At 48.4% G+C, this 18191-nt stretch overlaps 1 protein-coding gene across 2 annotated transcripts in view; it reads left to right on the top strand.

The window, feature by feature from the left end:
* PFKFB3 (6-phosphofructo-2-kinase/fructose-2,6-biphosphatase 3) overlaps positions 1 to 17538 on the top strand; it is a 44955-nt gene extending 27417 nt beyond the window's left edge. Inside the window, exons 10-16 of one of the 2 annotated variants that reach the window (XM_060245976.1) lie at positions 324 to 428; positions 1476 to 1605; positions 3231 to 3293; positions 4647 to 4711; positions 4988 to 5098; positions 7595 to 7771; positions 14008 to 17538. In XM_060245976.1, the coding sequence (XP_060101959.1) occupies positions 324 to 428; positions 1476 to 1605; positions 3231 to 3293; positions 4647 to 4711; positions 4988 to 5098; positions 7595 to 7771; positions 14008 to 14037 (681 nt within the window). In that variant the 3' untranslated portion in view covers positions 14038 to 17538. The remainder of the gene's footprint in view (positions 1 to 323; positions 429 to 1475; positions 1606 to 3230; positions 3294 to 4646; positions 4712 to 4987; positions 5099 to 7594; positions 7772 to 14007) is intronic. The other variant, XM_060245977.1, reaches the window with a different exon arrangement.
* The last annotated feature ends 653 nt before the right edge of the window (positions 17539 to 18191 follow it).

The raw sequence follows: 18191 nt of genomic DNA, 5'->3' as shown, positions 1-18191 counted from the left end.
GAGGTAGGTTAGGCTGGGAGACTGCGGCGGAGTTGAAGTCACCCAGTGAGCTTCATATCCAAGTAGTTATTCAAACACAAAATCTCCGCAGTTACACATTGAAGTTTTAACTATTATACTGCACTGCCTTTCCTGTGGTGGCACTTGGGAGCTGGCGGGAGGGAGCCTTTGGTTGCAGCTGGAGTTAGATATGATGGGGAAGTGCTTGGCTACTCTTTCTTTTCCTGTGGGTTTCATTCAGAAGAGGGTCTGTCCATGTTGGGTCTTTCTCCCAGAAGCCTGTTATGAATAACAGCAGAGATTTTTAAAATTTTGCCTCGTAGGGGGTGTGCGAGGACTTGACTTATGACGAAATCAAGGAGAAGTATCCAGATGAGTTTGCTCTGCGCGACCAGGACAAATACTACTACCGCTATCCATCCGGGGAGGTATGTATGTCAGAAGGCTTGGATCGACTTGGCTGAATTTGACTTCTCCACGGCACTTCCAAATAATGTCAGAATAATTCACAGCAGAATTTAGGAACGGGATTCAATAGCTTGCAAGTCATTCTAAGTGGCTGGGCCCCTGCTTCTTTTATTCCTGCCTCTTTTTATTCTGCCCTCCTGTGAATTTTTCAAAGCTCCCCGAGGTCTCCGTAAAATAACACTATGGCCTCTAGAGCTTGATAACTAGCAGAAAAACAAGCCTTCGCAGCACGCAAGTGCTTGATTTCAAAGCCAGACTGAGGCACAAGCTCAGAGGCAGCTGAGGCCTGTTGTGTTTCTAAAGGTAAATTGCAGCCTCTTGATGCCTCAATTTAACTCAGGGTCATGCGGGCAAACAAGAGGCTTTTTTTGGACTCCCTTTCCAGGACAATTTTGCTAGTCCAGGATCTTCCCTGCTTGTTTTAAATTGTTATTCTTTTTTTCTGAAAACGTACTTGCTAGGAATGCTTGAGGAGAATATTATGTTAATCCTTTCCTCACCTGCTGGCTTGTTGCTGGGGTGGGGGGAAATGCTCCTGTGGTGCTTTTGTTCCCGCAGAGGAAAAACTAGGGAATGCACACCATTTTTCCTCACAGCAAGCAAAAAAGTAGCCGGAGGGCTTTTATTTCTTCCCCTGCTATTTAGTTCCTGGGCAGGAAAATTCCCTGTATAGTTCTCCTCCTCGATAAAGCAATCCCGCCAGGTAATTTGCAAAAGGAAATGGTTGTTTGAAACCATCATGGAAGGTACCGGAATATCTAGGGGAGATCTTTCCCAGCAGTCTCTCAGTGGTGGCAATCCCGTAGGGTTTTCAAGGCAAGAGACGTTTGGAGGCGGTTTGCTATTGCCTGCCTCCACGTCACGACCCCTGGTGTTCCTTGGAGGTCTCGCCTCCAAATACCGGCCAGGTCTGACCTTGCTTCGCTTCTGAGATCTGACGAGAGCGGGCTAGCTTAGTCTGTTGAGCTCAGGGCGGCCTGTTAGTTAAATCTGTTTCTCTCTTGCAGTCCTACCAGGACTTGGTGCAGCGCCTCGAGCCGGTCATCATGGAACTGGAGCGGCAAGAGAACGTCCTGGTTGTCTGTCACCAGGCCGTGATGAGATGCCTCCTGGCTTACTTCCTTGACAAGAGCGCAGGTGAGGGGCCCGCCTCTGTTCCAGCCCTCGCTGGCAGGCCGCCATTTTGATTCCTTCTTCCCAGAATTCCTTGTGACTCACAGGTGCGTCTCGAACCAGGAGTGGGTTCCAGCGATGGACAGCGGTTGCGTTATTCAGCATGTGTGAACCGCAACCCATCTGTTCTTATATATCAGCTTTCAGATGCCGAAAGAACATTAGCAGACCAGCATCTTTTGTTTCTGTGGTACCAGTCAGATAGAAGATATTGCTCATTGTATTCTATCTTGTCCATGCTCATTGTATTCTATCTTGTCCATTCTATGGGCCCATTCTAAATAAACTGCTGAATCAATTTCTCACAAAGTTTAAATCAGAAGAGGAATGTGTTAAATTTTTATTGGCTGATGCCATTCCAGATGTTACCCTTAAGGCGGCTACTTTCATCTTTTTAGCTACAAAAATAAGGAAGAAGATAACCACAGCCATCCATACAAGAATTTTGGCCAAGTTATAGTCTCATTCTGTCACGTTATTTTATTATGTTTTAAATCTTGTTTATAGTTCTGTATTTTACTATGTATTTTTTTATGGTTTAATTTTTATGGCTAGAAGTAAACTGTATACTTTGGGGGGTTTGCTGGGTTGTTATGGCCTATGGCTACAACAATAAAATACTTTGAACATTAGCAGGCAAACTGCAATAGCTGGCGTCCGGGGGCTTTTTTTTGTAGCAGGAACTCCTTTGCGTATTAGGCCATGCCCCCCTGATGTATTGGGTCCTCCTTCTTTGGAGGTTTTAAAGCTGGAGGCTAGATGGCCATCTGACAGCAATGAAGATCCTCTGAATTTAGGAGGAGGTATTTGTGAGTTTCCAGCATTGTGCAGGGGGTTGGACTAGATGACCCCAGAGGTCCCTTCCAAGTCTATGATTCTATGAAAAAGGGCTCTCCTTCCATGGAGGTTTTTCAACAGAGGCCAGATGGCCATCTGACAGCAATGAGGATCCTGTGAATTTAGGGGGAGGTGTTGGTGAGTTTCCTGCATTGTGCAGGGGGTTCCTCGGGAACCTTGGAGGTTTTTCAACAGAGGCTAGATGGCCCTCTGACAGCAATGAGGATCCTGTGAATTTAGGGGGAGGGATTTGTGAGTTTCCTGCATTGTGCAGGGGGTTGGATTAGATGACCCTGGAGGTCCCTTCCAACTCTATGATTCTATGTAGCCAAACCTCCTGGAGCTTACAGTAGGCCCTGTACTAAATGCTCTGAAAGCTCCAGGATTGGCTACATCAGGGGTGTGTGGCCTAATACACACACACAAAAAAAGCCGTGGCTGGTGTGATTGTAGGCAGATGATAGTAGCAGGCGTGATTGGGTGAGGTGTGATAAGCAGAGGGGGGGAGGGTAGCAGGCATGGGGAAATCAGCATGGGTAAGGAGACAGGAGGGAGGGAATCATCTCCGCTAAGAGGTCTCGATTCTTCCCCGGAGGAATGCATTGCCTTGAGCTTCCTTATCAGTTGCAATTCAGCAGTGTCTCTTTCTGGTCTCCCTTTGAAATTCCTTTGCGAGAGCACTGCTACTTTCAGGTTGGGCGTAAAACACCGTCTTTTGCTGTCCCGCTGATCTCGGTCTTGTTTCTTTCCAGAGGAGATGCCTTATTTGAAATGCCCCCTCCACACAGTGCTGAAGCTGACCCCCGTGGCCTATGGTGAGTATCTCCCCCGAGTCTCACGGAATACGGGGAAGACAGGAGTTCCTTGTCCTGTAGTGCCGATGCTCTGCCCCAAGGTGATCCTCCCCCTCCGTGATCAGGCGGTGCAGTTCTTGTCCTTACGCCCTGTGGAGTGGGCTGTTGCAATGGAGGGCATTTCCCCAGTCCTTTGAGGGTGCTTCGTTCTCTAGCTTGTCCCTTTCAGCTCCCATAAAACCTGTTAGCGTCCAGGATCTGGTCAGCCCTCTTGAAGTCTTTAGAGGAGGGCAGGGAGCTGTTCCTGTCGGCAGCAGAGGAGAGGACTCGCCGTAATGGGTTTTAAATTATGGGCAAAAAGGCTATTGGCCAGATACTAGGACATAATTTTCTTACTGTAAGAGTAGATCAGCTGTGGAATCAGCTGTCCCCCTCACTGGCAGTCTTCAAGCAGTGGTTGGATGAACATTTGTCAGGGAGAAGAACGCAAGAGAAGCCATGTTGGATGAGGCCAGTGGGCTCTCCAGTTCAACACTCTGTCACACAGTGGCCAAAAAAAACCCCAAGTGCCATCAGGAGGTCCACCAGCAGGGCCATTAGAACATAAGAGAAGCCATGTTGGATCAGCCCAAAGGCCCATCCAGTCTTAACATTCTGTATGTCACACAGTGGCCAAAACACAGGTGCCATCAGGAGGTCCACCAGCAGGGCCATAAGAACATAAGAGAGAAGCCACATTAGATCAGGCCATTGGCCCATCCAGTCTAACACTCTGTGTCACACAGTGGCCAGAACCCATGTGCGGTCAGGAGGTCCACCAGCAGGGCCATAAGAACATAAGAGAAGCCATGTTGGATCAGCCCAAAGGCCCATCCAGTCTAACATTCTGTGTGTCCCACAGTGGCCAAAACACAGGTGCCATCAGGAGGTCCACCAGCAGGGCCATAAGAACATAAGAGAAGTCATGTTGGATCAGGCCAATGGCCCATCCAGTCCAACACTCTTTGTCACATAAGAACATAAGAAAAGCCATGTTAGATCAGGCCAGTGGCCCATCCAGTCTAACATTCCATGTCACACAGTGGCCAGAACCCATGTGCGGTCAGGAGGTCCATCAGTGGGGCCACCCCAGCAGCCCTCCCACTGTTGCCCCCCCCCCACAAACACCAAGAATATAGAGCATCACTGCCCCAGACAGGGTGCTCAATAGCCACTGATGGGACCCCTGCGCCATATGTTTATCCAGTCCCCTCCTGAAGCTGTCTATGAATCCAGTGATAATTTTTTTTAAAATTGATTTATCTCTTTATTAGCTTAACTTCGTGAATAACTGTTCTGTGTGTTCTGTCCCCTCCCCCTGCCCCCAATTATAAGGCTGCAGAGTCGAATCTATCTTTTTGAACATTGAAGCTGTGAACACTCATCGGGACAAGCCAGAGGTGAGGATCAGTTTTGGTGTCTTGTTTCTTCCCGCACCGCTCCCGTTGTGTAGCTGGCATGAACCTGTGTGTTTTGGAAAGGACCGTTCTAAGATCGACTCCCCCTAGTCGTGGTTAGCCTTTCTCCCTGCCCACCGTTCCCACTTAGAAGGTAGTCAGTCTTTAACCTTCTCATGTATGAACAGGGAACGTCAGAAAGCCTTTTTTCCCTCGCAATGCCCTTGTAACCCACCCCTCAATTTTGGTTTTTTCCCCCCCTTTTTTCTTGCCTTGTAGTTTTCCAGCCCTATTCGGAAGTGTGTTTTTAAGTTGATGAGGATGATGAGGACGCTGAAGGAAACCCGAGTGGCGTTATATTTTTGGCAGAAAGTGGCCAGGACGAGCGTGGTACGGAGTGCCCCCAAAAAATCAGGGCTCGGGGGAGAGATCTGGGTTGGAATCCTCACTCGCCCGCGAAGCTCCCACGCTCTGCTTTGTGATGTGAGGATAAATCCAGGAAGAGGAGGGGGCAGCGTGCCCCGCGAGGTCTGGACGGGCGGGATAAAAGCACAATCGGGTCGTTGAAAGGACACCGGAGAAAAGGGGAAGCGGGTCTTATTACGGGCACAGATCTAGTTACTCGATCGGTTTTATTTATTTGAGTTATGGCATGTTCTCCCCTGTTGGTATAACAGGCATTGCCAATTTCAATGGTAATTTCAACGGAAACGCCTCCGATAGGCACAAAGCATTGACTTCCAACATGAGAGCGGCATTTGAGTCTTCAGCCCCGCAAGGCATCACCCAGTGAGCTTGGAAGTAGAGTCAGCCTTGGATGGGAAACGGGGGTGGAATTCTAGCAGGAGCTCCTTTGCATATGAGGCCACGCACCCCTGATGTAGCCAATCCTCTGAGAGCTTGCAAAAAAGAGCCTTGTAAGCTCTTGGAGGATTGGCTGCATCAGGGGGGTGGGGCCTCGTATGCAAAGGAGCTCCTGCTAGAATTCCACCCCTGGTGGGAAACCACCAGGGAATAGAGAGGAGGAAGAAATGGCTTCATCGTGTGATGCAGGGCTTTTTTTTTTTGGTAGCTGGAACTCCTTTGCATATTAGGACACACGCCCCTAATGTAGCCAATCCCTCAAGAGATTACAGGGCTTTTAGTTCAGAGCCTACTGTAAGCTCCAGGAGGATTGGCTACATGTGGCCTAATATGCAAAGGAGTTCCTGCTGCAGAAAAAGCACCTAGCGTGGTGAGACTCTTACTTAGGGGTCCACTTTCTGAATGCCGTCTGCCAATTCCCTTCCATGCAACATATCCAGGGGTCTCTCCCCTGGGTGGTGTTTTGGGTCTTGCCTAATAATGCATAGGTGGATAGTAGGCTTTGATCTTCCTAGGCACATTAGAGGGCGGGCCTGGCCTATCTTAGGGTCTCCTTCAACCTTTTCCTGGTGTTAGAGAGCAAAAGCAATATTTAGAACCTTGAGATTTTAGTTTTAATTTTACTTTTCGGAAGATCCTTTTTTTTGTATCTTTGTGTGTTTGTGCCCCCATGTCTGCAAGACATGGCGCCCCCTACTGGAGCATGGGGGATGGTCAGAGAAGTGGCTTGATACAGCCTGCCTCTGCCTCCCGACCCTGGTATTCGCTGGAGGTCCCCCATCCCAATACATGCCAGGGTCAGCTTCCGAGATGGGACGAGATTTGGGCATGCCTGGCCGATCCAGGTCAGGGCCATAGGAACATAAGAGAAGCCATGTTGAATCAGGCCAATGGCCCATCCAATCCAACACTCTGTGTCACATGAGAACATAAGAGAAGCCATGTTGGATCAAGCCAGTGGCCCATCCAGTCCAACACTGTGTCACATAAGAACATAAGAGAAGCCATGTTGGATCAGGCCAATGGCCCATCCAGTCCAACCCTCTGTGTCACACAGTGGCCAAAACCCAGGAACCCTCAGGAGAGGAGGTACACCAAGAACATAAGAAAAGCCATGTTGGATCAGGCCAGTGGCCCATCCAGTCCAACACTCTGTGTGTCACCCAGTGGCCAAACCCCAGGAACCATCAAGAGGTCCATCAGTGGGGCCAGGACTACCCACTGTCCCCCCCCACCAAGCACCAAGAATGCAGAGCATCACTTGCCCCAGACAGAGAGTTCCAACAGTACGCTGTGGCTAACAGCCACTGATGGATCTCTGCTCAGTATGTTTATCCAGTCCCCTCTTGAAGCTATGCTTGTAGCCGCCACCACCTCCTGTGGCAGTGAATTCCACGTGTCAATCACCCTTTGGGTGAAGAAGTACTTCCTTTTATCCATTCTAACCTGACTGCTCAGCAATTTCATGGAGTGCCCATGAGTTCTCGTATGGTGAGAAAGGGAGAAAAGGACTTCTTTCTCTACCTTCTCTTTTGAAAGATCCTTGGTTTTTTTTTGTGGCCCCCAGGATGCAGGGTTCCCCCCCCCCCCTTAGTCCATCATCCTGGCCTCACACAGTGGCCAACCAGTTCCTCTGCATCCTGACTCCCTTCTTTGCGACACTCACTCCTGCCTCCTGGCTTGGGGGGAACAAGGGCTCAGGTATCTCCATTCCCACTTGTAGCTGACGAAGGGAGCTACAAGCCTCCTCTTGCAAGCTCAAACCTGAATAATCTTTTTTGGCCTTTTAAGGTGCCGGTGGATTCAAATCTTGCTCTTCCCTGGCAACCCGGCATGGCGACTCACCTGAAATTCTCTTCAGAAGATGTCTCCCACCTTCTTGATCTTCGCTTTGCGTGTGTGTGTGTGTGTGTGTTGGGCAAACTGATTAATCTGTCATGAACTTAAAAAAAAAAAGACAAAAAACTTTTACCTCATAACTATCTCCTTCCTTTTTTTTATCTTTGTCTTGCTCTAATGTAGGATGCAAAGAAGGGACCTAACACCCTCATGCGCCGCAATAGCGTCACCCCTCTCGCGAGCCCCGAGCCCACCAAAAAGCCGCGCATCAACAGCTTTGAGGAGCACATGGCCGCCGCCACTTCGGCCGCTCACCCCGTCTGTATGCCCCAGGAGGCGCCCGCGCAGCTACCTGGACAAGTTGGTTACCTTCTTTCGTTGATGTCCTTCCCCTCCCCCCACTTCCGTGTGGTGGTGGTCTTGGCTGTGGTGTGGCTCTTGTCATCTTCTGCATTTGTGCCTTTCCCCCCTGTTGCTTTTCAACTTTTGCGGGGAATTTCTTAATTGTCAAACGGTGGTAATTCCTGAGATCGTCTTCAGCGCTTGGTTTTGCTCTTATCCTTTTGCGTTTGAGAGAGGTGGGCTTGTGTATCTTTTTGTTTGTGTGTGTGTGTGTGTCTTTGGGGTTGAGTGGAGAGTTTTGTGTGTGATTGGGTGAAAGCTTGTGGCTCTACAATAGAATGGGGGACGGGGCGCATGTGATTGTCTTTGATCCCTTTGAGCCTGCAACACAAACTGATTCAGGAATGTAACACTGGCCTATCATCTTTGTCCTGACACTTTGGTTCTGACTATTCCACTCTTCTTAATGCCTAGTGCCATCCTGTTAGATTCTTCTTTAAGAAGCCTTGCTTTCCTCTCCAGCCCCACCCACCTCACAGGGTGTCTGTTGTGGGGGAGGAAGGTAAAGGAGATTGTGAGCCGCTCTGAGACTCTTCGGAGTGGAGGGCGGGATATAATCCAATATCATCATCTTCTTGTTTGAGCCTGTGGGGACATTTGGAATTTGAAAGAGGTGGTTAGTGCCACCCCAAAATGGCTGCCAGAAGAGACGGAGCCAAACCCAAAATGGCTTCCACAGAAAGAAAAGCCAAATGGAAGTTTCCTCTTCCTGGGAAGAAGGAAAGCCTGAAGAGGGGTGGAACCATACATTGATTAAGAAAAACCCAGGGATGCAGTTCTGGCTGGCTTGGTGTTGGGGCGTGAGTTCCTGCTGTGAAACAATGGTGATGTCAGGGGTGTGTGACCTAATATGCAAATGAGTTCCTGCTGGGCTTTTTCTACAAAAAAATCCCAAGAGCTTACCTGGAATTACACTCGATATCCAGTCAATAGTGATCAGGTCACCTCGAGAAAATGACCACTTGGGGAATGTGGACTCTATGGCATTATACCCCAAACTACAACCTCCACAGTCTCCAACCTAGAGGTATTTCCCAACCTAGAGATAGCAGCGCTTTCCCCAGGGCATGTCTGCTTGACAAGGCCTCTAGTGATAGTTCTTTAGAAGATCATATAATGAGTTTTAGACCCTGTGATGGTGAAGAGGCCTTCTTGGCACCGTAGTGGATTTCTGCACGGATGACCAAGCGGGTGGGCAGCTTTGCATCCCGTCCTCCATCTCGTCCTCGCAAACCAGTTTAGCCCTTTGTGTGATCTTTCTGTTGTTCCTTGGTATCCCTTCTGCTGAACGCCCCATTACTGATTTCTTTTTCCCCCCCATTTCTTTTCCCTTTTCTTTCTGTCTCTTACAGCCTATACTGGGAAAGGCCTGCCTGTAAGTATCTTCATGGGGGTGACTCCTTTCTCTATTGTCTGGCTGGCCTGGTTTTCCTTTTCCTGCCATGAGCTCTTTTGAGTTTTTCCTGGGAGGATCCCCTGTTTTTGCTCCATCGATATCTGTGCAACGTTGGGCTTTTGTTTCCTTTGTGGCAGAAAAGCAAAATAATGGCTTCTGTTGTTTGACTGGTGCATCTCTCGATTGGCAGCTGCAAGATACTAACTTTTCAAGGCGACGGAGGAACAGAAGTAGTTTGCCGTTGCCTGCCTCTGTGTAGCAATACCCCCCCCCCCCAGTCTTCCATGGTGTGGTGGTCTCCCATCCTAATACTAAGGAGGGCTAAACTTCTGTGATTTGCTGAGACTTTCGGCCAGTCATTCTTAGCCCAACCCACCTTGCAGGGTTGTTGTACAATAAAAATGGAGAAGGGGGAGCCGTGCATGCCACACGGGCCCTTGGAGAAAAGGGATTACAAAACCCTAAATTTTGATTGGGCTTCACTCAGCCTTTGCATCTTGCATGCCACATAAGAACATAAGAGAAGCCATGTTGGATCCGGCCAATGGCCCATCCAGTCCAACACTCTGTGTCACTTAAGAACATAAGAGAAGCCATGTTGGATCTGGCCAATGGCCCCTCCAGTCCAACACTCTTGTGTCACATAAGAGAAGCCATGTTGGATCAGGCCAATGGCCCATCCAGTCCAATACTCTGTGTCACACAGTGGCCAAAAAACCCAAGTGTCCTCAGGAGGTCCACCAGCAGGGTCAGAACTCTAGAAGTCCTCCCACCGTTGCCCCTCCCAAGCACCAAGAATACGGAGCATCACTGCCCCAGAGAGTTCCAACAATACGCTGAGACTAATAGCCACTGATGGACCTCTGTTCCATATGCTTATCCAGTCCCCTCTTGAAGTTGTCTATGCTTGTAGCTGCCGCCACCTCCTGTGGCAGTGAATTCCATGTGTTAATCAACCCTTTGGGTGAAGAAGGATTTCCTTTTATCCGTTCTAACCCGACTGCTCAGCAATTTCATTGAATGTCCACACCATCTCGTCTTGTGGAGAACCCCAACTCTGGGCACTCTTTACAGGTCGTCCTGTTGCCAAGCTGCCATCCTTCACCGCCTTTTCTCCCCCCCCCCCCCCTTCTCTCTCTTCTCCTCCCTCTCTCACTTCACTTTCCATGCTGCCAGCCGGCCCGTTTGTCACTTTTTCAAAACTTTCCGCTTTTACTAATGTTTCCAAGGTAAAACAGCTTGCCGCTGTGCGTGGTGTTGTTCCCCCTACCCTGCTATGACCTTAGTGGAATAACAAGCTGCTCGAGATGATCCTGGTGTGTTGGTGTGCGCAAGGGGGAAATGCGTGCAGGCCCTGTGTCCCATGTGCACGTATTTTCTTGCACCCTGGAATTTCTTGGCTTGTGTTTTTTCCCCAGTTTTGCACTAACCTCTGGCTGCATCTTCTTTGAGGCCTTGTCCTTTCCCTGGATCATTGATGCGCTAGAAAGCTGTGGGTTTCCCCATTTTGCTTGCTGTCCCAAGAACCTCTGCGATTTTTGGGCTGTATTGTGAGTGTCCCTGTTCGTTCTTCCCCCCACCCCACGCTTACCATAGCAACTTCAAGGGATGCAAAATTAGATATTTATCCCTGGCGGGGCAGCATTTGGCTGGGCGACGTGTGCGTAATCGTAAAGAGTTACACAGAACTGGTTTGCACATGCCCCGCAGCAAAAAGGAGACAGGAGAATAGACTGAAATTATGAAAACATAAGAGAAGCCATGTTGGATCAGGCCAATGTCCCATCCAGTCCAACACTCTGTGTCGCATAAGAACACAAGAGAAGCCATGTTGGTTTAGGCCAATGGCCCATCCAGTCCAACACTCTGTGTCACAGAAGAACATAAGAGAAGCCATGTTGGATCAGGCCAATGTCCCATCCAGTCCAACACTCTGTGTCGCATAAGAACACAAGAGAAGCCATGTTGGTTTAGGCCAATGGCCCATCCAGTCCAACACTCTGTGTCACAGAAGAACATAAGAGAAGCCATGTTGGATCAGGCCAATGTCCCATCCAGTCCAACACTCTGTGTCGCATAAGAACACAAGAGAAGCCATGTTGGTTTAGGCCAATGGCCCATCCAGTCCAACACTCTGTGTCACAGAAGAACATAAGAGAAGCCATGTTGGATCAGGCCAATGTCCCATCCAGTCCAATATTCTGTGTCACATAAGAACATAAGAGAAGCCATGTTTCATCAGGCCAGTGGCCCCTGCAGTACAACACTCTGTGTCACAGAAGAACATAAGGGAAGCCATGTTGGATCAGGCCAATGTCCCATCCAGTCCAACACTCTGTGTCGCATAAGAACACAAGAGAAGCCATGTTGGTTTAGGCCAATGGCCCATCCAGTCCAACACTCTGTGTCACAGAAGAACATAAGAGAAGCCATGTTGGATCAGGCCAATGTCCCATCCAGTCCAACACTCAGTGTCGCATAAGAACATAAGAGAAGCCATGTTGGATCAGGCCAATGTCCCATCCAGTCCAACACTCTGTGTCGCATAAGAACACAAGAGAAGCCATGTTGGTTTAGGCCAATGGCCCATCCAGTCCAACACTCTGTGTCACAGAAGAACATAAGAGAAGCCATGTTGGATCAGGCCAATGTCCCATCCAGTCCAACACTCTGTGTCGCATAAGAACATAAGAGAAGCCCTGTTGGATCAGGCCAATGTCCCATCCAGTCCAACACTCTGTGTCACATAAGAACACAAGAGAAGCCATGTTGGATCAGGCCAATGGCCCATCCAGTCCAACACTCTGTGTCACATAAGAACATAAGAGAAGCCATGTTGGATCAGGCCAATGGCCCATCCAGTCCAAGACTCTGTACACACAGTGGCCAAAAACCCTAGGTGCCACCAGGAGGTCCATCAGTAGGGCCAGGACACTAGAAGTCCTACCACTGTTGCCTCCCCCCCCCAGGCACCAAGAATACAGAGCATCACTTGCCCCAGACAGAGTTCCAACAATATGCTGTGGCTAATAGCCACTGATGGACCTCTGCTCCATATGTTCATTCAATCCCCTCTTGAAGCTGGCAATGCTTGTAGCTGCCACCACCTCCTGTGGCAGTGAATTCCATGTGTTAATCACCCTTTGGGTGAAGAAGGACTTCCTTTTATCCGTTAAATCTTTCAAGCTGCAGGTGGCAGGGGGACATTTTTACTTCTTCCCTCTATGTGAAAATGTCCCTGCAAAGGGAAAGTTAGCCTAGCTGAAAGAACACTCCTTGGCCATCATGTTTCCAGTTTGTGCTAGCTTTCGGCTTAGTCTTTTTCAGAATGGGGATCGCTCAAAATCCTAGCCATGCGGCATGAAGCCATGCTGTTGCTTCTGTTGTGTATGTGTGGAAATGTGCCTGCGGTAAGGCATCTAGTAGCGGCTTAGTGACAGAGCCTCTGCTTTGCATGCAGAAGTTCCCAGGTTCGATTCCCCAGTGTCTCCACTTAAAAGGGTTCGAGGATTCAGGCAGGTGATGCGAAAGACCTCTCTGCATGAGACCCTGGAGAGAGCCACTTCCAGTCTGAGTAGACAACCGTACAGATCTTGATGGACTCGAGACCTTTAGATAAGTCAGGGCGACAATGTGGGCTGAAACGCCCTTGAGGGTCGGCATATCTGATCCCCTAAAACTAGATCTCTGAAAAACATACCCACGTTCTCTGTAACCAAAGCTACAGCAATCACTGTACGGCCATGCGTACTTGAGAACTGCTTCTTAAACTTGTTATTTTTCTCCCCTCTTCACTGATCTGCCAGAGAATTACAGCTCAGTTTTGGGTTCAGGCCTAAATTTTGAGAACCTGCTGAAAATCAGTACTGTGCTCCGGTAGCACCGATTTTTTTTATTATTATTTTGTATTTTTGTTAAAGAACAGGGGGAGGGCACTTATCAGCTACTAAATTTTTTTAGAGGACTCAAGTGTAACAGCAGGGACAGATCTACGCATAAGTTTCTATAAATGGTTTCCAGCTATCTAGAAATAAGTCCATAAGCAATTGCCCTCTATATGCGTTCAAATGTTGATAAGGGTTCTAAAGTCCTCCCTTCATAGATTTACCAGAAGTGGGTTTTTATCTTTTCAGTGTTGCAACGCAAGTCTGTTAGCCGTAGTGAGGGTATTTAGGATCCATTTTCATTGGCTGTCATCTACCCTCCAGGAGCCAGGCAGGTAGCTCAAAAAGCACGTAAGAACCTTCAGATCAATGAACGTTCTAATACAAAATTGATACGAGTAATAACTTCTTCCCAGAAAATCTGAATGGACTCACCCCAGTCATATGTTTAAGGGTGTCCTGTGAGTTACAAACACCCAACGATTAGACGTTTTACCCAGTCCTTTGCTTGAAGAGTCGCCATGGCACACGGTGCATCCTAAACGTAATTTTGTGCTGAAGAAGTCTCAACTGAGATGACAAAATGTTGGCAGGGAGCTGAGTAAGAAAAGGGACTCGGCATAAGACGCTCACCTGATTAGAAGACCTTCAGAACTCAGACTGAGGCCTGGGGAGGAGACACAGTCGCACAATTATGAACCGTTGCTCATGGCTTGACTGTGACCTTGTCCTTCCAACAAGGGAGCCGTTGTGGTCCTTCTCCCTCCTGCCTTCCCCGGACAGTGCTTACGCTGCAATCGCTTTTCTATTGCTCTGCATGCGGAGGAGCTATCGCTTCTGCTCTTTTTGGTGTGTGTTGTTTTTAAAAACCTGCCCGCTCACCATTTCTCCTTTCTTTTTTTCCCCCTTCGCAGAACCTGAACATCTCCCCCGAGCAGTCTTGAATTTCTCCGGGTGACGTCGGTGATGCTGGAAAGGAACCGCCAGCTTCATTTGTGTTGCCGATCGCATCTCCGGTCCTTCTTTGCTCGACTTGAGGGGTCAACCTTTTTGTTGCCGTTGTTGTTGACCGTCTCCATAGCTGATCATCTGCCCGACTTGGAACAGAATGGAGGCAGGGAGGAAAAGACTTTCTTGGGGGTTAGGGTTTTGCGGGGGTGGGGGGGAAGGAAGAAAGAAGAACATCTCGCTAGATTATAAACGTGGATCCAACATCTGATTTTTAAAAAAAGGTTGAATTACTTTTTGATTTCCTTCAGGGCTGATAAGATGGGTAGACAGCCTTGAAAGGTACTTCTATGCACAACGGTTATCCTAAATAGAGGTGGAAGGGGATGTTACTTGTAAAGTTATGCTGTTGGTTTTTGGGAATGGGAGGAGAGACCCTCTGTTCCTCTTGCAGCGTGTAAATAAATGGATGATACTGAGGTGTGGGAAACGCAATTAGAAAGGAGTGTAAAAGCTATACACTGGGACACTGACATATTTGATCTGGCCTGTTTGCGTGAGCCCCAATGCTCTCCCCTTCTGCCAAGAAAATGGCGAGGGCCCCCTTCCGAATTTTAAAAAGAAGCTCTGTAGCAATTTAAAAATAATACAAAATTTGTATCACTCTGAACGGTAAAAGGGAAGCATAGAGATCGACATAGCTTTGGATTGGCCTGAAATCTCCCCCAGTGATATATTTCTTTTGGAGACTGCTCGGTAACTCGTAACAGATAACATTTTGTCATGCGGTAAACCGGAGGGCGTGATAGCAGGTTGGGCCTGCATAGGAAATTGTTGGGTTTTTTGATGGGGAAGTACAGACCCCTAAGGGACACAGCTGAATTTCACTCAAATTAGAAACTATTTCTTAAATCTCCAACCCAGACGGGACCTAGTGTTAGAAATCCAGTTTTAGATGTATGATTAAGACTCCTGATCACCCTCTTCCGGCTCACCTGCACGATCCTTTTGGGTGCGTTGAAGTGAGGGGAAATCGTTTTGCGGCTTGTTTTCAAATCTGAGCCAAGGGAGGGGAGGACTCAGTAGTAGTAAACCACTCTGCAGATAGCTCCTTGCAAGCACGAATCCAGTTTTAGTGTGCAACTGGAAACATAGGTTGTTGCAGGAACCTTCCCTCTTCTGTCACTGGTTCACTGCCAAGCGTCTTGGTGGGGAGTAACCAGAATATGGCAATGTTGGGGTGAGCTCGGTGTGCGAATTTGCACAAGGCTGACTACTAGCCAGGTGTCTCTCGGTGAAACGGGGGGAATGTTCGAAGAAGAGGCGCAGCACATTGGACAAACTGGAGACGAACGGCCAGTTTCCGTGTTGCAAAGTCTTTTGCATCCCCGCACGACTGCTATGAGCACACAGGAAGGAGGATGGGGTTAGGCCTTCCCCCTGCAGCCGACCCAAAAGGGGGGTCCCAAGGAGCAGCTGTTTTTACCGTTGGAAACACTTGCATGTAAGCCCCCCATCCCTATGATCGGGCCACCCCAAGCCTGGGGATTCACTCTGGACGCATGGGAGACAAGAGGGCTCCAACACATGAACTGGCCATCGCTCCTTGAGATTTTACCAGCTTTTTGTTGGTAGGCAAACAGAACAAAGTGTGAATCGGCCTGGGGATCAGAGGCCGTGTAGCCTTCACGAGACACATCAGAACTGTTTCTCTTGTGTTTTGCGTGGCGTGTGTTGCTTTAGATCGCCACTTGGCATCTTTCTTCTGAGCTGACGCAAGAGAGGTTTGTGCGCTGTAGACAGACGAAAACATGCATATTTCACCCCCCACTCTGCAACACTCCCTTGTTTGTTGGCCATCCGGGAGGAAGTGGAAGCTTGCAGAATGCAATGGATAGTTATTCTTTTTCTCCCCTTTGGGGCATGCGGATATTCCCTTGAGGCTGCTTTCACAGCTTAAAAACAATTGCAGAGAATTCAGGGCTGCTCGACAATACAATAGCTCTTGTCTTTTCCTTCCCAAATGTTTTCTCATTTGTTGGGGTTTTTTTGGGATCCGCCATTGATTTTTCAATCTAACTCTTCCGCAGAAGGCCCTAACATTAACTCCCAAAGAAAACCTCATGTACTTTGGGAATCTCACTAAATATTTTCCATCAACTCCGTTGGAAGCCAGTTTTGGAACATCTAATAAGTATTTTTTTGGGGGGGGGGTTGCTTGGGTGTCATTTCCATGGGCATCATATGCCTTTCTTTCAATACCTGCCAGAGGCATCTCTAGCTTTTTGCATCCCTTCCTTTTGCTTACAGAGCCTTTCCAAGATATTCCCGCCAAACTAGCAATGGCAGACGAAAGGCCATCCCTCCCTGAAGGCTCTCTGGGTCCCATTAGCAAAGGATTTTTCAGTGGGGCTTCTTACAAACCGGCTCTTTTCCCTTTCATAACTTTCTGGCTTCAGGAAAGAGTTAGTAGCTTACGACTTCCCACTTGCTCGAATCTGAGAGCGGCGGCTTCTCGGCGAACAGCAGTGCCTTGAGCGTTAGGGCTGTGTCACAAGTTAAGTGCTTTTTTTTGTACGGTTTTCTATTACGGCTGCGCCCAAGTGCCCCGCACTTAGGCCATGTCTGACTGCTGAAGATTTCTACTGGGGTGGGTCTTGCCATGCAAGGTGATTTATATGTGTATATTAGTGTACAGCTACAAGGACGCTTGAGTTATTTTTACTGTGTTCTTTTGGGAGTGAGTGCTGTGCGTGCTTCGAGTCACTCTCCCCGACCCCATCAGCTGCTTAACTGCGAAGTGCAGGTCCCCCCCCCTCTTTAAAAGATGGGACTTTTTGAGAGAGCAAGTAACTTTATCTCATGCAGTGTGTCTTTCTTCCCCCTCGCCTGCCGCAACTAGATAAACCAGTTGCCGACAAAACCTGCGCATTAGTTCGCCGCGATAAGCTATTTTACCCAAAACTCTTCCACTTGATTGGGGGGAAAGATGAAAAGTTACTGACTCATACTCGGAGGAGTATCCTGGAAGAAACTGGACTATTTTTGCTTCTGGCAGTCTGAAGAAAGGAAGGGGGGGGTGTTCACGAGTGGAAGAGTGGGGTGTTGGATTTTTTGCTGTTTTGACGAACATTAGCAAGGAGTGCTGGGTGAGTGGGGAAAGGCGTTGGAGAACCACACCAGTGATTTTTCCTCTTTGATTGTAGGGTGTTTTTTTTTCCTTTGATACTTGAATTTATATTTTTATCACATTTTTTGATAGCGAGAGTGCTATTTATTTATTTAAGTGGACGTTGCAGAGCTGAGAGGGGAGGAGAGTGGGTTTTCGTTTGACTTTTTTGGAGGGGTGCAATGTTAATTCTGTATATTTGAATCAAATTATTGTGAGGGGGGGTGTTTGCCTCTGAGATGAAGCTGTGCCAGCTACAGGTCTGCCTTCTGGACATTTGTATATTTTGCAGTTGCCGGACCAATAAAATATCTTCTTGAAATGGAAAGCCGTGGGCTCTGTTTTTCGTTTGGAAGGGCCTTCTCACTCAGTGGATGCTGGACCGAATGAATTGCTGCGGTTATCCTGATGTTTCGCATGCTATAGAGTAGGGGTGTCAAACATACGATCCAGGGGCCAGATCAGACCCCCAGAGGGCTCCTATCAGGCCCCCGAGCAACTAGCTGTCATCTGCTTCCTTCTTCCTCTCTCTCGCTTCCTTCTGCATAACAGCTTGCTTTGCAAGGCTCGTTCAATTGCACAGGCGCTCCATTGGTAAGACTCCTCTCTTGGGGAAGAAGGGGGAGAGACAGAGCTTGTTTTTCCAGGCTCTCTCAATTGCACAGCAGAGCTACCGAGCCAAGCCTTTCTTCTATTGGCTGAGCCTCCCCCCCCCCCCCAGTCCCCTGGGGAAGAAAGGAAAGAGCCACAGCTTTCTTTGCCCATTTTCAAAGAAAGCACCTTTAAGACCAATGCATGCTAACATTTTAAGCATGTTTTTTTAAAAATATATATATTTAATTGTTTGTCTGTGTCCACGCCCTTTACAAAGTTTATATCTCTGCTACCTAATCTTAAATAGGTACACACATGGCCTAAAGTGTCACAGCCCAGCCCGACATAGCTCAGTCCAACCCGACATGGCCCAGACCAACAAGGTCT

This window comes from Heteronotia binoei, chromosome 8 (assembly GCF_032191835.1).
Source record: "Heteronotia binoei isolate CCM8104 ecotype False Entrance Well chromosome 8, APGP_CSIRO_Hbin_v1, whole genome shotgun sequence".
Classification (NCBI taxonomy): domain Eukaryota; kingdom Metazoa; phylum Chordata; class Lepidosauria; order Squamata; family Gekkonidae; genus Heteronotia; species Heteronotia binoei.
Note: the sequence above shows the minus strand (reverse complement) of the source record. Positions and strands in the feature narration are given on the sequence as shown.